Genomic DNA, 22,011 nt, shown 5'->3' on the forward strand with positions numbered 1-22,011 from the left:
TTTTCCAGATTCCTGTTCTTTCCCTTCGACTAGAAGGTTTTCTTGTGACCTTTCCGGGCGGTAAAGTGGTTAGCACTGCTGCCTCACAGGGCCAGGGACCAGGTTCAATTCTGGCATTGGGTGACTGTCTGTGTGGAGCTTGCATATCCTCCCCAAGTCTGCGTGGGTTTCCTGCGGATGCTCCGGTTTCCTCCCACAGTCCAAAGATGTCCAGGTTAGGTAGGTTGGCCGTGATAAATTGCTGCTTAGTTTCCAAAGGTGTACAGGTTAGGTGGGTAGGCTATGCTAAGTTGCCCCTTAGTGTCCAAAGATGTGCAGGTTAGGTGGGGTTACAGGGATAGGATGGAGGAGGGGGCCTGGGTGGGGTGCTCTTTCAGATGGTCGGTGCAGAACCAATGGGCTGAATAGCCTCCTTCTGCACTGTAGGGATCCTGTGGTTTACTTTCTCCTGTTCAACACCCTGCTTTTGTTTTGCTTGGGTATCTGTCCCTTTCCATCTCCTGCCTGTTCTGGTACTTTCTGTAGAATGCTGTTTCCTTCTGGATCACATTGTATATCTGTGCGTCTCCCTGCAATCCCCTGTTGCAAAAAACAGCACAGTTTCTTTCTACTTTGTGTTTCCTTCGTGACTCGGAAAACCTGATTAGAATGCAGGCATCTCTTAAAGTGAAACCAAAACTCAAGTTCCCCCTTTCTGAACACACCAATACAGAAATACAAATTAAACTTAAAGCTATATCCTATTCCTAGTATACACAAGTACAATTTATTTTTTTCTGGGGTCCATAACAGAACCAAAGAAGCAACGGAACATTGTATGTGGGCAACACAAAGTTAGTTGAAAACTATGCACATGATACCTCATACCAACAGATAAAAAAAATTAAAGACTGAAATCTTACTGTTTTTAGATGCTCTAATTATGCAACAGAATTCAATTCATTATTGGCACAATTTAGTGCAGTGTTCTGGAGATTGAAGAGATAGTATTTCATATTTCCCATGTGTGGCATGTATAACGAGTTCTTCTCCCCATACCGTAAACTAGACTACCCACCATAATAAGACAAGAGGCAATAAGGACAATAAATGGCCCAGGATTGTCATACTCAAGTCACGTTGCACTCACAAATATATTTCCTCTCGGCTGTGTTTTTTCCTCCGATTTTTTTTCCAATGGGAGCTTGGATTGAAGTCGGGAGGGAATGTTTTCAGTTGAATGAACAGTACTGGAAAAGTGAAGTAAACAGCCGAGATGAAGGTACTGGAACGCTGCTGGGCAAACCCACCACCATTGACAACTTTCCTTCGTGAGTAGGGGGGGGGAAAAGAAAACACCTCGCCCACATCTAGCATGGCATTCAACCCACAATCTCCCCTGCCTCCAGAACCAAACAGTTTTTTGAGACAATACGGTTGAAATCTTCCAAGTTTCTGAAGATGAGATGCAACGCTGACAGGTAGCTGACGTTTGGTAGGGGAGCGGGTATGATGCAATAGATTAGTCAAAAAAGGACAGGCTTCCAAGGTAATCTTTGTCTCGGGATGTTTTGGTGTCTACCAGCTACTTTTAATGTTGTTTGATTTGTTGCGCCTCTTGAATAGCTGTTCAAATAACAAGCCTCACTTCACTGAGGAGGTGAAAGGGGTTAAATTCCATTTGGCCCTCGGAATACTTAGGGACATCCAGCACGGGGAACTGTCGCCCAGGAAATGTTCAGTACTTCAGGAAAGGGGAGATGGACATGATCACCAATAAAAGGATAGCAACCTTACTTCCCCAAGCCTTAGCTCTGCTGAGGACTCTGAAAGACAAAAGGTACAGCCTGTCTTGCGTTCTCAAAGCCTGCAAGGTTTGGTCAATTTAAAATTACCAGTACATGCCACGTGGTTCTCTTCTCTTGGGATGTCTTGCTCAAACTGGACAGCTTTTTCCTCCCAGCTGCAGAGCTATCGAACAAAGCTAGGAAATCTCCTGCTCTCTCTTCACTAAGGAGAGAAAAGGCAAACGGCACAATTAATGAAATGATAATGAAAATGAAATGAAAATTGCTCATTGTCACAAGTAGGCTTCAAATGAAGTTACTGTGAAAAGCCCCTAGTCGCCACATTCCGGCGCCTGTTCGGGGAGGCTGGTACGCTAATTGAACCGTGCTGCTGGCCTGCCTTGGTCTGCTTTAAAAGCCAGCTCTTTAGCCCTGTGCTAAACCAGCCCCTGGATTTATTTTCGTCAATAGACTTGTATTGAACGACAAAAGATACTCATCAAATTTTTTATTTTTTGTATTTTTGTAATCAATTCCTGATATTCACTTTTTCCAAAGTATTAATTCTCACAATTCAGTGCTTCCAATGAACACAGGTTTCTCATGAGTTATCAAACTGTGCTCTTTTACAGATCTGTCCAGTGCATTGCATTACCGCACATTTGAAATCCTCTGCATCTTAGCGGGCATCACGGTGATACAGTGGTTAGCACTGTGGCCTCACGGCACCGAGGTCCCAGGTTCGATCCTGGCTCTGGGTCACTGTCTGTGAGGAGTTTGCACATTCTCCCCGTGTCTGTGTGGGTTTCGCCCCCACAACCCAAAGATGTGCAGGGTAGGTGGATTGGCCATGCTAAATTGCCCCTTATTGGAAAAAAAAATGAACTGGGTATTCTAAATTTATTTTTAAAAACTCTGCACCTTAAAAAGTCACTGCACCATTACTCCAGTCATAACTAGGCAAGTAGTAAGAAAATACGCTGATCAATTGATTTGATAAATCACATACTCATGCGAATACAGTGAGCAAACTGTACCTTCCCGTGAGTAGCTGCCAGCAGCCTGGACTTTACTGAAACTTGCCATAGTAGGGAAGGGAATTGTTACTCAAGTGACAGGTGCTCAGTCACTATCTGGGTACCATTCACCGATCAAATACATAACTGGCACATGTGTGGACACACTGCCTCCTACTGTCACTAACCACCAACACATGAGCACCAATCTACAGTCAATACATTAGGACAGATGCAATAGCTTCAGCTTTCCCCTGATTAAACAACAGAATGGGAAATTCAATCTCTGGGAAAACTATTTGATTTCATTTGAAATTAGCGATTTTCTTGCAAATTGGTTCTTCAAATAGTTTTCAGGGGAAAAGAGCCTGACGAAAGTGTTATATTCCATGATTTAATGTTGCCAACATTAGATGTACTAAAAATAAACCCCTCTTGCACCAAGAAATAAAATCAGAGGGCTCACTGATTTTCCTCCCACAAAAAGGCTACTCTTTAGCTCCATGTTCCAAGACCAGAGATGCTTACATTTGCGACACATTGCAAAGGACAACTGGAGTGAAATTTTAAAATGGGCGGGAAGGCGGGGTCAGAGGCAGAGGATTTCTCGTCACCAGTCGACGTGCTCGTTTGCCAGCTTGGTCCCACCTCGGGCCATTTTTGAATAGCGGTGGTGGTGGTGAAGGAGAGGAGGGAGAGAGGGAGAGAGAGAGATTGGACATCCTTATAAAAGGAGTCATGTGTAATACGCCACGCTATTAAACAATGCCCCCTCCCTCCAACCCCAGAAAACCGAAGGCAGCCCGCACAGATTTGCTTGCGGTGCTCCTCGGCATGGCCACAGGCAGCCTGTCACTGGGTTAATCCCAGTGGTGGCAGGGTGAAAGGTCTAAGTGGGCAATTAATGCTCCCAAAAGAGCCTCAACTGGCAGTGGGGCAGGAGTGCAATCCACAGGGCCTGCCTGAAGCAGTGGCATACTGGTATTGACTCCAGAAACCCAGTGTAATGCTCTGGGGACCCTGGTTCGAATCCCACCACGGCAGATGGTGGAATTGGAATTCAATAAAAGAAAAAAGAAAAATCTGGAATTAAAAGTCTAATGATTGACCGTGAAACCATTGTCCCCTTTTCAATTTCTTTAAAAGCCTCTTATTACAGATTTGTTTGCGTTTCACTCCCACGCCCCTAATCTATGGGCGCCTGGCGCAGAGTGGAGCAGGGAAGGAGGAGGACCACCTCGTGAACGTGCTCCTTGGCCTGGCCAAACTCGCCACAAATGGGTCCAGGCAGCAGGCGACCGAGAGGGCCGCTCTACCGTGGCTACAATGATGGCCTAGATTCCCTGGAGTGGGAGCACAGGGTGTCTCCCAGCTCTGTTGAAGCCTTCCATGCGCAGTGGGCACCCTGGTGGCTGGGGTACCTTATCGACCCTCTTTATCATATTTTGGTTTTATGTTTCAAGTTTCATTTGTGATCTGTTTTTTGTTTAAGGCAGTATCCCTTTCAGGGGCTGGCCTTTAATTTGTCCCTCTGTTAATCTGATTTAGTTCAATTGGTTATTTGATTTATTCAAAATAGGAGTGCCATCCACAGACCTTCCCGCTCTGGACTCAATCAGGGTGGAGACGGGAAGGTGGCAGGTTCTCCACCTATACGTATACACCCTCACATGGGCAAGGTATACACCCTCACACGGGCAAGGTATACACCCTCACACGGGCAAGGTATACACCCTCACACGGGCACGGTATACACCCTCACACGGGCACGGTATACACCCTCACACGGGCACGGTATACACCCTCACACGGGCAAGGTATACACCCTCACACGGGCAAGGTATACACCCTCACACGGGCAAGGTATACACCCTCACACGGGCAAGGTATACACCCTCACACGGGCAATGTATACACCCTCACACGGGTAAGACAGACATTGTTATTATCCCTCCGGTATCTCCCATGGTCAGATAAGTTGCCAAATTGCTACCATCTCCCAATCCTCCTTAGATGCAGGGGTGGTGCCAGGGGACTAGAGAATTTTAAGTGATACATTCTTGTTCACAAATGGGTATGCAGGTAAACCAGCAAACTATAGAACAATCAGTTTAACCTTGGTGATGGGGAAGCTTGTAGGAATGATAATATTGGGCAAAATTGCAACCACTTGGACAAATGTGGATTGACTAAAGAAAGCCACATATGTTAGATACAAATCAAGCAAGTACTAATGATCCACCTCCCACCAACCTCTGCTGCTCCAACCTTGTTGTCCTCAATGAATGCGCTCAGAAGATCATTTCCCCCCGAGGACTGCCTTAAGAGCCTCCCACAACGTGGATGGTGAGATTGAATCGGATTCATTAGACTTTATATAATCCTCTATGGCAGTGGTCATAAACTCACTAATTTTTTATCCACTAACAATGTGTCTAATCTCCAAGGTGGATGTTGGGTGGGACTAAACTCTCGCGTCAAATCAGTAAGGTGCGGGACATGATCCGAAATAACAATTGCTGAGTACTCAGCCACCACCACTGAAGGGAGGAGAGTCTTATCCAAAACACAGAAAGAATCAATTCGCAAATATACTTGGTGGGCGTGTGATTATCACTTATGTCATTTCTGCATTTGGAGAAAGTCAAGTTCACCATCAGGGAGTCGGTGGAGAGGGTCTATCGAAGATGGCAACCATTTGTTTCCTTTTTTAAGGAGCTAGTCACCGTCAGTTGTTAGGCGGTTTCGATTAGTTTTTGCATTTAAGTTAATTAGAGCTGTATGTTGTTCTTTTTTTTGATCGTGATGTTTTGCCTTTTCTTTCTCTCTTTTTGATTGGTCTGGTTGGTATTGACGATTACAAAAAATTCTTTAATAAACATACTTTTTTAAAAGAATCAGGGAACACTGATTTAAGGTGAATGCCAAAAAAAACAAGAAGCGACATGGTGACATTTTTTTGTTCAAATTCCAGGATGTGGAATGCGCTGCCCGAGAATGTGGTGGAGGCAGATTCAATCATGGCTTTCAAAAGGAAATTGTACAATTATCTGAAGAGAAAGAAAGTGCAATTCGATTAGGAAAGGGGTTCTCTTGCAGAGAGCAGACGCGGACCGAACTGGCCATATGGTCCCTTCAATGATGCATCCATTTCAAGATTCTAAGTTCCAGTCAGCAGCAAAAATAAAACCAATGCGGGGTTGGCAGGAGGGGTAGGAGGAGGAGGAGGGGGGCTGGGCTGACTGAATAATCCATTCCTAGTTATCCTTCAGAAGGTGGTGATGAGCTGCCTTCTTGAACCGCTGCAGTCATTGACGGGTAGGTACACCACTGTGCTATTAGGGAGGAAGTTTCTGGATGTTGCCTCAGCGACAATGAAGGAACAGCAATATATTTCCAAGTCAGGGTGGTGAGTGACTTGGAGGGGAACGTCCAGGTGGTGGGGTTCCCATGTATCTACTGCTCTTGTCCTTCTAGATGATAGTGGTCATGGGTTTGGAAGGTGGGGGGGGGGGGGGGGGGGGGGTCAGGAGGTGTGTTACTCGCCGTAGGATTCCTAGCCTTTGACCTTCCCTGGTAGCCACAGTATTAATGTGACTAGTCCAGTTCAATTTCTAATCAATGGTTACCCCCAGGATGTTGATTGTGGGGATTCAGCGATGGGAATGCCATTAAATGTCAAGGGGCGGTGGTTAGATCCTCTCTTGTAGATGGTCATTGCCTGAAACTTGTGTGGCGCGAATGTAAGTTGCCACTTGTCAGCCCAAGCCTGGATATTGTCCAGATCTTGGAGATGGACTGCTTCATTATCTGAGGAGTCATGAATGGTGCTGAACATTGTGCAGTCATCCACAAACATCCCCACTTCTGACCTTATGATGAAAGGGAGGTCATTGATGAAGCAGCTGAAGATGGTTGGGCCTAGGAAATGAATGAAATGAAATGAAAATTGCTTATTGTCACAAGTAGACTTCAAATGAAGTTACTGTGAAAAGCCCCGAGTCGCCACATTCCGGCGCCTGTTCGGGGAGGCTGTTACGGGAATTGAACCGTGCTGCTGGCCTGCCTTAGTTTGCTTTCAAAGCCAGCAATTTAGCCCTGTGCTAAACAGCCACTAACCTGAGGACACTACCCTGAGGAACACCTGCAGTGATGTCCTGGAGCTGAGATGATTGACCTCCAACCACCACCACCATCTTCCTTTGTGCCGGGTATGACTCCAACCAGCGGAGAGTTTTCCCTGATTCCCATTAAATCCAGTTTAGCGAGGGCTCCTTGATGCCGCACTCGGTCAAATGCTGCCTTGATATCAAGGGCAGTCACACTCACCTCATCTCTGGCATTCCCAGTCCATGTTTGAACCAAGGCTGTAATGAGGTCAGGAGTGGAGTGCGGTCGTGGGCAGGTTATTGCTGAGTATGTGCCGCTTGATAGCACTGTTGATGATTCCTTCCATCACTTTGCTGATGATGGAGAGCAGACTGTAAGGGCGGTAATTGGCTGGGTTGGATTTATCCTGTTTTTTGTATACAGGACACACCTGTGCAATTTTCCACATTGCTGGGGAAATGCCAGTAGTAGCTGTACTGGAACAGTACAGATATTGAACCAATTTGCAAAATTTCCTTCATGTTTACACAGGTTAGATTCCACCTAAACATGGATATACTTCAATGTTCAGTTATGTAAGTTAACTACATGTGTTACCTTAATGTGGTGTTGGCTTGCTGGTTGACCTGTGTGGTGCTGTTTGACCTTTGTAAATTGTTAATGGCATGAGAACCACTGTCATTGATATTTCCAAGAGCCGCATCAACCTGGAGAGAGGCAAACAACCTTGACATATCTTTTAAATGCAACATTTCTCATTCTCTCTGCTTCTCTCACACACATGCATTTACACACACACAATAGTTGTTCCTGGAATATTTTGCCCTACACGTCTGATGCATTATAACAGTTGTGACTTACAAATTTTGCATCCTCCCAATTTGAATGTATTGATGATTTTAGGTAGGGGAAGAGGAAGAAACATAGAAAATAGGAACAGGAGTAGGCCATTCAGCCCTACCAGGCTGTCCTGGCATTCATTATGATCATGGCTGATCAACCGAGCAGCATGTGGCGCAGTGGTTAGCACTGGGACTGTGGCGCGGAGGACCCGGGTTCGAATTCCAGCCCTGGGGCACTGTCCATGCGAAGTTTACACATTCTCCCCGTGTCTGCGTGGGTTTCACCCCCACAACCCAAAGATGTGCAGGCTAGGTGGATTGGCCACGCTAAATTGCCCCTTAATTGGAAAAATAAAATTGGGTACTCAAAAAAATTTTTTTAATAAAAAGTGACTGATCAATTCTGTAACCTGCTTCCATTTTCTCCCCATATTTTTTTATCCCCCAGGAGCTATATCTAACTCTTTCTTGAAAACATATGTTTTGACCTCAACTCACCACTCTCTGGGTGAAGAAATTGCTCCTCATCTCAGTCCTAAATGGTTTACCCTGTATCCTCAGTCTGTGATCCCTGGTTCTGGACTCCCCCCGGCATCAGAACATCCTTCCTGCATCTACCCCGTCTGGTCCTGTTAGAATTTTATGGGTTTCTATGAGATCCCCCTCCCTCATTCTTCTAAACACCAGTGAATACAATCCTAACCAACTCAACCTCTCCTCATACGTCAGTCCCATCATAATTGCAGCAAGACATCTCTGTCCTGTACTCAAATCCTCTCACAATAAAGACTAACAGACCATTTGCCTTTTTTACCGCCTGCTGCACCTGTATACTTACCTTCAGCAACTCGTGTAGAAGAACGCCCAGGTCTCGTTGCACATTCTACTCTCCTAATTTATGGCCATCAAACATTAATCTGCCTTCTAGTTTTTGCTACCAAAGTGGATAACCTCACATTTATCCATATTATGCTTTTGTCCACTCACTCAGCTTGTCCAAATCATACTGAAGGATCTCTGTATCCTCCTCACAGCTCATCCTCCCACCCAGCTTTGTGTCATCTACAAATTTGGAAATGTTACATTTAGTTTTCTGATCTCAATCATAAATATATATTGTGAATAGCCGGGGTCCAAGCACTGATCCCTGCAGTACACCACTAGTCACTGCCTGCCAATTGAAAAAAGACCCGCTTATTCCTACTCTTTGTTTCCTGTCTGCCAACCAGTTTTCTGTCCAACTCAATACACTATCCCCAATCCCATGCACTTTAATTTTACACGCTAATCTCTTATGTGCGACTTTGTTGAAAGCTTTCTGAAAGTCCAAATAAGCCATCTGCATTGGTTCCCCGTCATCAACTCCATTAGTTACACCCACAAATAATTCCAGTAGATTTGTCAAACATGTGGCTTCCCTTTTGTTAATCCATGCTGATTCTGTCTGATCCTGCCACTCTCTCTTCACATGGCCAATGAAGATTTTACAGTCAGTTTTTAGGTTCCCCGCTAGCTTACTCTCGTACTCTAAAAAATTTTATTTAAAAAAAATTTTTTTTATAAACCATCACCACCTCCAGGACAGGAAATTTCTTTTTAAAAACTTGGCTAGTTCTGAGAAGTTCCACTGAATTCTATCCAGGTTCCATCTGCATGATTTACCAAAGTGTTCCGTTTGGCCTTGTTCTCAGAGATGACAGAGGTGGAGCGTGCCAGCTGTTTGGCTGGTGAAGCACTGCTGGGCCGTCTCGACATGGATAGCTGAGAGCCAGTCAGGCTGAGGTCAAATCCGTCACCAAGGAACGAAGAACCGCTTCGCGAAGTATTCATCGTGAATGCGCATTAAAAAGCAACCTGGAATGAAATTCGAAAACTATATGTAAATATTGGCCTATTGAATCCGGTAGTTTAACACTTGAAAATAATGAAAAGTTTATTCTGAAAGGCGCAAACGAATATGTGCTATCATGTCTTCTAGCTTTTTAAACAGAATAAAATATAAAATAGATCAATTAATATTTTATTTATTCATCGAAATGGTCAATGCATTTGCTAACATCCTGAGGGGATTTCAGTGTGCAGAAATAACAAACAGGTTCAATACCACCAATTGAAATCAGTTAGTAACACAGACTAAGAGCGATATCCAGGACCTTCATGGTCGAAATGTATTAGCTTGGCTCTTGTAGCCTCCAAGTTAGAAGTTTGTGGGTGGAATGCCTTTTCTACGAAATGACCCTATAATCCAGACTGGTATTTTAGTGTGATGCTGAGATATTGCTATTCTTCAGATGATACATTAAACAAAAGCACCATCTGCCTGTTCCAGTGGACATTACAGATCCCATACCAACATGCGGAGAGATGTAGAGTTCACCTGATGCCCCATGTAATTGATGTCCCACTTAAGACAGAGATAGATAGGTTCTTGATTAATAAGGGGATCAGGGGTTATGGAGAGAAGGCAGGAGAATGGGGATGAGAAAATATCAGCCATGATTGAATGGCGGAACAGACTCGATGGGCCGAGTGGCCTAATTCTGCTCCTATGTCTTGGTAATATTTTATCCTAAATCAGCAGCATAATCATTCATTTCATTGGTGTTTGTAGGATCTTGTGGCATGCAAGAGAGGTGCCACATTTATTAGATCGCAACCAGTAGATATGATCAGAATATTAACATATTCCACCTGAGGATATATGAGAAAGCTTCATATACTTTACATTTAGTAGCGCATCATAAATGTATCCAAAACCATAGTATTGCCAGTCTCTACTCTTGCTTTATTCCATCTGCTGTTGAAATCCTTAACCACACCTTTGTCACCTTGTCACAACACCCTAGGCTAGTGTGGGGTCAATTCCAGCCCCATTTGATCTGGAGTCACAACACCGGTGAAATTAGATCTTATTTAAAATACCCATGGTCCTCGGTTGAGCCCAATAAGCTACAGTCACCAGATTTAGACCATAAGACCATAACTTTTAAGACCATAGCTTGTAACTTTAAAACACAAATAACCTTTTATGATGTACAATATTATAATTAAACAGACAGAAAATATAACTATCTACTACCCCTTTCCCAACACCCCCTACTCTCTACACACACGGGAAAGGATGGTGAAAATGGAAATAAACATTAACCAACATAAAAGGACAAGGCTCTTTGATGCAGTGCGATGACTTCCAGTCAATATCTTTCTGAGATTCAGGCTTTTGTTTTGGTAGTTCTTCCTTTTAGTCGAGATGATTTCCCTGGCAAGGTAGTCTACCTCCTCTGCAGACTCAGCATCATATCAGGTTCACAGCAAAGGATGTTTCAGGCACTCATTGCTTTCAGAACATTAGAGCAGTTATTTCACTTCAGCAAGGGAGAGAAAGAGAGAGTGCGAGTTCCTTTCATTTCGTAGTTCTGAACGCTTCCAGTAAGTTCTCTCAGAAAGCATCACTGAGGGACCAATAATTGACCATTGTCAGGCATAATACTGTCCCTGTCCAACCCACTAATTGCCAGTTAACCAATCTACCAACTACCCCCATAACCAGTTTCTAAGTTCCACCCCGTGCCAAAGGGTCCAGCTTCTCCTTTCCAAAACACGAACCTGGGAACACAGTGTTCTGGCAAGCAGGCTGTTTCAACCTCGAGTCTTCTGCTTAATGGCACATCCCGATTATGGGTCCATGGGTCAAAACAATAAAAGACCAGAAATGGGAAAAAAGGAAATGAACAGAAAGAACTCTTACATTCTCCAGTCTTGACCAGTCCACACCATTCCAGGCCAGCTTCCCAAACTCTCCCATCCAGAAATTCCAGCTTACCTGAACAGCTACTGCCTGTATCCTAATCACCAAGTCTTTCTTACCCATTAGCCCTTCCCTTCCTGACCTACACTGCCCCCCAGCTGTGCAATGGCTCAAAGTTAAAATTCTCACCCTCGTGTTCAAATCCTTTCATTGGGTTGTCCCTCCTTACCTCTAAACTCCTCCAGACCTAAACCCCAGTCCCACCTCTTCCCCGGGAATGCTCTGTTCGTCTAATGCTAGCCTATTTATACAAATCCTTCGCCCTCCATTTAAACATGCCTGCAGCTGCTCAGGCCCAAGGCTTTCTGTCTCTCCTGCTCTCTCTCTCTCTTTATGGATCACCTTGAAATCCTCCCCTTTGACCGTACCCTTTAGCTGCCCACCCGATCACATTCCTCTTTATTTCTGTGTCCATTTGTGTCTGATCGTGTCCCTATGAAGCACCTTTGCTATGTTAAAACACAGAGTACATGCAAGCTGCTGTTATTATTGGCTCACTCCATCAAGGAAACCTTCTTTGTGAATTTCTCTGACAAGTACATACAGGTAAATGATACAAGCATACCGAAACAAAACATTTCAAACATGCTCAAGGTGACCAGGCCAACAAAAAATAATGTCTTTAATTGTAGGAATTTAAAGAGAGAAGCAGACCTGAATGACACTGAAAATACAAAGTCATAAGTCAACCTTTTAAAAGCATCATATTTCTGGTCACAGCTGAGGAGGATCTGCCATGTTCATGGCATCATCACTCACAACCTAAAGGGGCATGGAATCAAAAGGTCAAGATCAATTCAGAGGCTTTATGAAATGAAATGAAAAAATTGCTCGTCACAAGTAGGCTTCAAATGAAGTTACTGTGAAAAGCCCCGAGTCGCCACATTCCGGCGCCTGTTCGGGGAGGCTGGTACGGGAATTGAACCGTGCTGCTGGCCAGCCTTGGTCTGCTTTAAAAGCCAGCTCTTTAGCCCAGTGTGCTAAACCAGCCCCTTTAGGCCGTCATTACCCCAAATAAATCTTGCTGAATCTTGCCACCATTCATGTCAACCGCCCTCCAAAAATAGTTTTTTTGTTTATTTTATAAATTTAGAGTACTTTTGTAAGGGCCACGAAGAATCCAGCACGAGTTTTAAGGATACAAAGTAATAACATTTATTTACTATAACATATATACATAACAGTAGCAGTAACTTCCCTTGCTACATACTCCTTCCTGCTGGTTCCTGAACTGGCCAGCTTTATTTATACTAGGAGTTTACTAGTGGTTTCTCCGCCCCCCTCATTGGGGAAGCTCATACTCCCACAGGATTGTGGGATAGTCATTAGTCCCCAGCCAATGGTACGTAGGCAGGTTATAACAAGTACCCAATTCATTTTTTCCAATTAAGGGGCAATTTAGCATGTTCAATCCACCTATATTGCACATCTTTGGGTTGTGGGGGCGAAACCCACGTAATAGTTTTGGTAAATCTCTTCTGTGTAAAACAGGCAAAACAAAGATTTCTTGGCACAACGCGGAGGATTTTGATAGCCAGCAGCCAGTGCTGTTTGAAAACCTGCAAGGTTCAGAGGTTACCTTGAAGTTCTTATAGTAAAGAGAAAACTCTCCACAAAGAACCAAACATTGCACATTAAAGATTACATTTCCAGCTCTTTGTTGTGTCAGCTGCTTTTTACTCTGTGTCTGGGAGTGTTGAAAATGCAGCAAACAGAAACGGCCTCTTCCCCGTCCCTCTTTTTGGTGCACTGACACTTCAACCCGGCCACCGAACACCGCCACTCTCAAGATGGTCAGCTCGCTCCAAACAGACAAAGGCTTAACGTCAGGCAATGCCTGAGCACCTCCATCTGGTGACCGCAGAGTGAAAATTTAAAAAGCAATCACCGTCCTTCCATCCAAGAAACATGCACAACGCATGATGAACTGGAGAGAAAGAGTCCGGCACAACTGAAGCAACGCAAACTTTTGCTGAAATGCCACCACTTTGTAAATTAATAATCTTTTGCCATCACTCAAGCTTTCCCCCAGCTGCTTTATCCCACCCCATGAATAAAATTAATTTGTTGCCTGTGCTGTTTATTTGAAGTCAGTGGCCAACCTCTGGAGTAACGTCATCACTGACAATGCATTGCGTGAAGAAATGCACAAAAAACAGGCAACTGCGCCAAATCCAGTTTAATACACATTCTATTTTAACAGTTTACCACTATATATTCCAATTATGCAACCAAATACAGTTCAAATGTTAACAATCAGAGTTGTTTCTCTGTGCAGACCTTTTGAAGCAAAATCCTTTCAGGAACAACCTGAAAATCAAATGGGTTTTAACATGCCCTGCTCCACGAGGACTATCTGAGAAATTGGAAGATCATTTTCAACAGTATTGACTGGCGAAATGCGGTTTTAATTTAGAAAGCATTAAAAATTCACTCTAAATTCAACTTCTGATCCTCAGGTTGCCTGGTTGCCTTCTATTACCTGGGACCAAACACGGAGGTGATTGAATTCTTTTTAAAACCAATTATTTTTAATCCAGTCCTTGCACTTGGTATTTCACTTTTCCTGGAAATTGAATAATTCAACCTAAACCTTTTCGGACATAAAAATACAGCTGCAGAATTCTCTCATTTGAACCCTCGCTTTTTTTTTCCTAGTTGGCATTACCCATTTTATTTCAAAGCATTGCAAACTTTTACTTGGCAAACGGTCTGAGTTAAGAACTTCATTATTTTGTAATTGCAAGCCGATTACTCCAGATAGCATAGTGGTTAGCACAATTGCATCACAGCTCCAGGTCCCAGGTTCGATTCCCGGCTTGGGTCTCTAGTCTGTGCGGAGTCTGCACTTTTTCCCAGTGTCTGCGTGGGTTTCCTCCGGGTGCTCCGGTTTCCTCCCACAGTCCAAAGATGTGCAGGTTAGGTGGATTGGCCATGCCAAATTGCCCTTAGTGTTCAAAAGGTTAGATGAGGTTACTGGGGTGCAGGGTTAGGATAGAGTCCTGGACTTAGGTAAGATGCTCTTTTCATGGGCCGGTGCAGACTCGATGGGCCGAATGGCCTCCTTCTGCACTGTAAATTCTATGATCTATGTATTTGAGGAATTGTATGCTGCTAGGATTCCGGTATGAGAATCCCAATAATTTGCAATTTGTAAGACTGCAAGGAAAGAGTTACAAAATCACAGGAGTGATAAGTGTTATGTTAAAACAAACTTTAATTTAAACACAGAATCAATCACGTTAGCTAAACAGTGATTGCTTTACATTTACCAGTCAAAATAGTTCTTAAATAAAAGGGGAAAAAACTTTAACTCCCTATCTACACCTGCTACTACGTTTTCCAATTAAGCAACCCAATACAGTTCAAATGTCACTTATAAATAAAGTTAACAATCAGGGTTTCTTCTCTGTGCAGACCTTTGGAGAGAAACCCTTTCAGGAACAACCTGAAGTACGGTTGCTAGGGAAGCATGGTAGCACAGTGGTTAGCACAATTGCTTCACAGCTCCAAGGTCCCAGTTTCGATTCCCGGCTTGGGTCACTGGCTGTGCGGAGTCTGCACGTTTTCCCAGTGTCTGCGTGGGCTTCCTCCGGGTGCTCCGGTTGGATTGGCTATGCTAAATTGCCCTGAGTTAGGTTAGGTGGGGTTGCGGGGATAGGGTGAAGGTGTGGGGATGGGGTGGAGGTGCGCTCTTTCCAGGGGCCGGTGCAGGCTTGATGGGTCAAGTGGCCTCCTTCTGCACTGTAAATTCTATGATTCTATGAAAATCCTTCTAGTCAAACTCAAATCCTATGGTAAACTGCAAGATGACAAACAGTCCTGGCTCCTCCCATTAATTACATAATGCATATCCCAAGCTGAAGGTATTCTTCAGTCTCCTCCTACTAAGGTGCCCATGACCTGCTTAGCTAGGACTAAACACAGTCCCTCATAAATTATCTACACCCCAGGTTGTAAATATAAACAATATTCCATTAGCCATCTATATGTAAACAAGTAAATGGTTAACATCTCCTTTTCAACCCCTTAATCACAGCTTTAACAAACATACTTCATGTATTTGAACCCAGGGTTTTCAATAATATTACTACAACAAATATAAAATACGATATATAACAATTATATGTTTGCGTGGGTCCCAAATATGTGCAGGGTTGGTGGATTGGCCATGCTAAATTGCCCCTTAAGTTAGATTTTTAAAAATTGGGTACTCTTAAGTTTATTTTTAAAAATAATCTGTCTAACTCAGCCTTAAGAACATTTAATGACTCTCGCTCCACCACTTTGAGGGTGACAATGCCACTGGCCAAAAATCATTTCTCCTCATATCTGTCTTAAATAGGAGTGCCCTTATTTTTAAACTGCGTCACCTAATTCTACCTTATCCCAGAAGAGGAAACATCTTCTCAGCATCCATCCTGTCAATTCCAATGAATACAGACCCAATCTATCCCGCCTTTCCTCATCCCTTCATCCGAGGAATCAGTCAAGTGAACCTTCTGCGAACTATTTCTGACGCAAATATATCCTTTCTTAAGGACACAACTCAGAATGTGGTCTCACCAACTGTACGACTGTAGCAAAACATGCCGACTTTTATATTCCATTTCCATGCTCCAAGCGTTCTATTTGCCTTCCTAATCAGCTGCTGTACCTCCCCACTAACTTTTTAACGAGTCATGTACCAGGGCTCTTCTGTTCATATTTGGGGGGTAGGTGGGAGGTTACAGTCAGATCAGCCATTGAATGGCAGAACCAAGCTCCTGGGCAGATTCCTCTGTTCTGCGGAGTTCCGTAATCACTCTCCATTTTCTATTCTTCCCACCAAAGTGGACAGTTCACACTTTCCCACATTATAATCCATCCGCCAATTTTTTGCCAATTCACTTAATCTATATTCCTTTGTAGACTCCTTATGTGTTCTTCACTACTTAATCTGCTAGCACTGAGTCAGCGGTATACGCCCACACCTGGTCTGAGTTACATTGTCTCATTCAGACTTAAACTAGTGAATGGGAATAAACAGGATACCCCTGTTCAGCTGAGGTAATTCACTCAAGATCCACTGTCCTCCGGAAACTCTGGTCTGACCAGTCATTAGCTCATCACAGAGTCTGAAGGCCTCTTTTGCCCATAAATTGGAGGTTAGTTGCATATTCATCGCATGGTCCTGTCCTTTTGTGTAAAAGTCCAGATCGTGATGATGAGTTCAAGTCTAGGCATGCCTGGACAGAACCATCTGAGCTGGGCAGAGCTTAGAGAGATAAAAGAATCCTGTTTGAACAGGTGGAAGCAGATAGGATTGAGACCGATCGAGAGAGGTCATGAAGAAACAGCCACAGAGACAGGCTTTTGGAAAGGGTCTGAAGGAGATTCACTAACAGCAGGAATATCTTCTGTAAATGCAAGCATCATTTTTGCCTCCCTGTGTAAATGGACTTGAAAGCTGCATGTTCATTTTTACATGCTGTTTAATGGGAAATTATGTGTTAGGGTTAAGAGATATGTGTACGTTGTACTTTTTAAAATTTAAATTAAGGGGCAATTTAGCGTGGCCAATCCACCTACCCTGCACATCTTTGGGTTGTGGGGGTGAGACCCAAGCAGACACGGAGAGTATATTCAAATTCTACACGGACAGTGACCAGGGACCAGGATGGAATCCGGGTCCTCGGCATGTGAGGAAGCAGTGTTAACCACCGCACCGCCTATGTAAGCTGTTCTTGTTAGGTTTGAAGTTTAACGGTTTAAATATTGTTTTTCTTTTGTTACAATAAATTTCCATTTGTAAAAATAACCAAGCCCGATTTCTCATGCAATCACTCCTGGAGCGAATCGATCTTTCCGCACAGTCTTCAAGATAAAACAAAGTTGCAGTTCTGGTCCAGTATCTTAGCCACGGTTGGGATCTGGTCTGGCATCCATAACGGTAGCTGGATGCTCCCAGTGCAGCGCTCAGCAAGTACAGGAGGTACTATCTTTCAGAGAAGGCATTAAACTCAGATCCCTATCTAATCTCTCAGGTGACAGTTCAAAAGGGAACACGGGAGTTCTCCAATGGTCTTGGCCAAAATGTATCCCTCAATAACACCCTTAAAATGTGTTGGTTTTTTAAAAACTCAGTCAAGGGATGTGGGCATTGCTGGCTGAGTCGGCATTCATTGCCCATCCCTAATTGTGCTTGAACTGAGTACCATGCTGGGCCATTTCAGAGAGCATTTCAGATTCAGCCAGATTGCTGTGGGTCTGGAGTCACGTGTAGGCCAGACCAAGTCAGGACAGCAAATCATCTGGTGGATTATCTCGTTCTTTATTTCATTGCTGTTTCTGAGCATTGTAATCTGCAAATTAGCCGACATGTTTCCGTCGTAATATTAACTTGTGTTAGCACAGTGGCTTCACGGCGCCAGGATCCCGGATTGGATCACTGTCTGTGCGGAGTCTGCACATTCTCCCCGCGTCCGCGTGGGTTTACTCCCACAAGTCCCAAAAGACGTGATTGTTAGGCAAATTGGACATTCTGAATTCTCCCTCCGTGTACCCAAACCGGTGGCAGAGTGTGGCGACTAGGGGATTTTCACAGTAACTTCATTGCAGTGTTAATGTAAGCCTATTTGTGACACTAATAAAGATTATTATTATTCTGTCCCTTTAATACAATTTAAAAAAAATAATATTTATTGTCACAAGTAGGCTAACATTAATACTGCAATGAAGTTACTGTGAAAAGCTCCTAGTCACCACATTCCGGCGCCTGTTCGGTACACTGAGGGAGAGTTCAGAATGTCCAATTCACCTACAGCACATCTTTCGGGACTTGTGGGAGGAAACCGGAGCTCCTGGAGGAAACCCACGCAGACACGGGGAGAACGTGCAGACTCCGCACAGAGAGTGACCCAAGCGGGAATGGAACCTGGGACCCTGGCGCTGTGAAGCAACAGTGCTAACCAACAGTGCCCATCAAACAAAATTTGACTGAACTTCAAAAGTGTTTTATTGTTCAGTGTTTTGGGCCATCCTGATGTTGTGAAAGGTGATATCCAAATATAAAATCCTTTGTTAGGCCTTTTAAGTCAGAACTATCCAAAATTTAGAAATTGTTCTCATTGGATTATATCAACTTTCCTCGATTTGCAAAAAAACAAGATTAGCTAGCCCCTGAAATATTTTAGCTTGTTTTCCCCAAACTCCCAAAATGTGACCAGGCCTTAGTACCTTTGCTGTAAGTTAGTTTTCCGCTTTGTGCTATTTTTTTGTCCCCGAGGCCAATGCCATTAGAAAGCTGCTGGATTGTCAGCTTATTCCTTTGCCATGGTCACCCAACTGTGAAGCATTTACACACAAGTTGCTTGGGCTGATTGAATTAAAGAACTTTCTTTCCCCCTGTGGGGATAGTGCCTCATTCAACACTGGATATTTTACAGACAGCCCATAAATGGCCATGTAGTACCCTTCCCTGACCCTCTATGGATCGGCAGACTCTGGGACACGCATCCTTACAAGGTGGTGATGCAGTTAAAACCCTGATCTATTCCTACTCACAGGAGCTAAACAAGAGGTGGGTCAGACATAAAACAAATTGAGGGGGAAAAAATTGGTAAACAAAAGGAAAAAGTAGCATTTATGAAGTGCCTTTTCCTTATCCAAGGTGACTTTATGAAGTTACTGTTATAACTCAGCTGCTGGTTTAACCAGCCAAGATGAACCCCCGTAATTGGTGTATTCCTAGGGGTGCACATCTCCAAAAATCTGTCCTGGTCCACCCACATCGACGCTACCACCAAGAAAGCACAACAGCGCCTATACTTCCTCAGGAATCTAAGGAAATTCAGCATGTCCACATTGACTCTTACCAACTTTTACAGATGCACCATAGAAAGCATCCTATCAGGCTGCATCACAGCCTGGTATGGCAACTGCTCGGTCCAGGACCGCAAGAAACTTCAGAGTCGTGAACACCACCCAGTCCATCACACAAACCTGCCTCCCATCCATTGACTCCATCTACACCTCCCGCTGCCTGGGGAAAGCGGGCAGGATAATCAAAGATCCCTCCCACCCGGCTTACTCACTCTTCCAACTTCTTCCATCGGGCAGGAGATATAGAAGTCTGAGAACATACACGAACTGACTCAAAAACAGCTTCTTCCCCACTGTCACCAGACTCCTAAATGACCCTCTTATGGTCTGATTTCATTAACACTACACCCTGTATGCTTCATCCAATGCCAGTGCTTATGTAGTTACATTGTATATGTTGTGTTGCCCTATTATGTACTTTCTTTTATTCCCTTTTCTTCTCATGTACTTAATGATCTGTTGAGCTGCTCGCAGAAAAATACTTTTCACTGTATCTCGGTACATGAGACAATAAACAAATGCAATCCAATCCAATCCCTTCTAATTGAATTTCAGTGGGTCATTGTCCTCTATGTAGCTAATATATTCCTTTTTTTTTTTAAAAAACTTTTCCCTGCCAACACGTGCTAGAAAATGACAAGCAGGTCACAGCAACGTCCTTTGCATGCATCAAGGATATTCAAGGCTATTAATTCAAGACTATTACAGCAAGCATCCGTGTATTATTTCACCTGCATCAGACTTGACTCACTTCCAAGCTAAAATCTGACCATGGGCAAACAATACTGGCTTTCACCCACAAGACAGTGATTTCAGACCAGGACTTGTTGAGCTCCCTGGATATGGGCAGCACATTAGCACTGTTGCTTCACAGCACCAGGGTCCCAGGTTCGATTCCCGGCTTGGGTCACTGTCTGTGTGGAGTCTGCACATCCTCCCCGTGCCTGCGTGGGTTTCCTCCGGGTGCTCAGGTTTCCTCCCACAAGTCCGGAAAGACTTGCTTGTTAGGTGAATTGGACATTCTGAATTCGCCCGGTGTACCCGAACAGGCGCCGGAGTGTGGCGACTAGGGGATTTTCACAGTAACTTCTTTGCAGTGTTAATGTAAGCCGCCTGGTGACAATAATAAAGATTATCCCATCATGTTTTCTTTTTAACAATTGCAGGGAGGGGATTAAGAGTTTGAGAAACTTTTTTTACTGTAACGAATGTTAGGTTCACTGATTTGGAGCGGGAAGCACGATTTTAAATAAGGTGCAAAAGTGGCAGAAAATGAATCAGGTTATCAGAAAACTAACTAGCTGTCAGTTTTAGTTACCAACAAGGGGAGGGAGAGAAGGAAAGAGTCTCCTCCAACGTCCAAACCCTCACTCTATATCATCCCCCACAGCGGATCAGCATTGACCTTAAACATCCCGGGCTACATTTTTTTAAACTACTTTGACAGCGCCATGGACTGGCCTGGATTTAACTCGGGTTGCATCTTAACCATTCGCTTCTCAACTGAGGCAAACGTTACCATAGGCAACGCTGGTAACAGCCACAAGCATGCAAAAGCATCTGAACCCGAAACAGCCCCCAAACCCAGCGTTGCTGCAAGGAGCTGGGATTTAAGAGGATGAGGTTTGTGTGTGGGGGGAGGGGGAGAGAATTCCCACCTGAGTCGCAGGATGGCAGAGAATCCACTCGGATTGAATCGTCCCTTTGTGGTCAGGCTGGTAGGTTTGGGGGCTGGCCGGCCGCCCCGAGGGTCCCCCGGTCCCGGGCACGACGCAGATTCCGAGCGGCGATGTCTTGAGGCTGCGACAGGGAGCTCAGCAGTGACTAGTTGCAGGGAGGGGGGCCGCACTGCTAACTTGTATCAAACAGCAGAGGCTCAGTCACAAAGCCTTGGCCTAGGGCTACATTGTAACCGCGCATCCCGCCGGCGATACATTGTAACCGAGTCACACACTGGAGTATCCGCTCCTCCGGCCCGTCACACAAAGCGCATTCTTCCCCCGCTGGTGGCAACCTACTCCCGAGTCAAGGAGAGAGGGGGGGGGGGGGCTGCTTAGCAACCGGGGGAGAGGGCGAGGGTGCAAGAACACTTCGTCTGAGCGGAGGTCCCGCCCCCTTTCTCCTCAGCCTCCGATTGGTCCACGGCCGGGGGCAGTGCCTCGCATCGGGCTGCTGATTGGTTGACCAGGCGTCAATCAGCGCCCCCTCCCTCCCTCCCTCCCACTGATTCCGCCATCAAACTAGATTGACCTGGCATTCTCTCAGTCCCTCCCTCTTGATCACCCGGCCCTCCTCCTGATCACCCTCCCCTCCCACCCTCCCTCCTCCTGATCACCCGGCCCTCACTCCCTCCCTCCTCCTGATCACCCGGCCCTCACTCCCTCCCTCCTCCTGATCACCCGGCCCTCCCACCCTCCCTCCTCCTGATCACCCGGCCCTCCCACCCTCCCTCCTCCTGATCACCCGGCCCTCCCACCCTCCCTCCTCCTGATCACCCGGCCCTCCCACCCTCCCTCCTCCTGATCACCCGGCCCTCCCACCCTCCCTCCTCCTGATCACCCGGCCCTCCCACCCTCCCTCCTCCTGATCACCCGGCCCTCCCACCC

General features: G+C 44.9%; 1 protein-coding gene across 3 annotated transcripts in view; it reads right to left on the minus strand.

Annotated features, from left to right (window-relative positions):
* Positions 1–21,448, minus strand: part of cep131 (centrosomal protein 131) — a 118,584-nt gene extending 97,136 nt beyond the window's left edge. The window contains exons 1-4 of one of the 3 annotated variants that reach the window (XM_072483637.1): positions 21,064–21,448; positions 9,397–9,588; positions 7,490–7,599; positions 1,881–1,989 (exon numbers count right to left, since the gene is read on the minus strand). In XM_072483637.1, the coding sequence (XP_072339738.1) occupies positions 1,881–1,989; positions 7,490–7,599; positions 9,397–9,564 (387 nt within the window). In that variant the 5' untranslated portion in view covers positions 9,565–9,588; positions 21,064–21,448. Of the gene's footprint in view, positions 1–1,874; positions 1,990–7,489; positions 7,600–9,396; positions 9,589–21,063 lie in introns of all 3 variants that reach the window. The other 2 variants (XM_072483636.1, XM_072483638.1) reach the window with 2 other exon arrangements.
* Between the last annotated feature and the right edge of the window lie 563 nt (positions 21,449–22,011).

This window comes from Scyliorhinus torazame, chromosome 18, assembly GCF_047496885.1.
Source record: "Scyliorhinus torazame isolate Kashiwa2021f chromosome 18, sScyTor2.1, whole genome shotgun sequence".
NCBI classification, from domain to species: domain Eukaryota; kingdom Metazoa; phylum Chordata; class Chondrichthyes; order Carcharhiniformes; family Scyliorhinidae; genus Scyliorhinus; species Scyliorhinus torazame.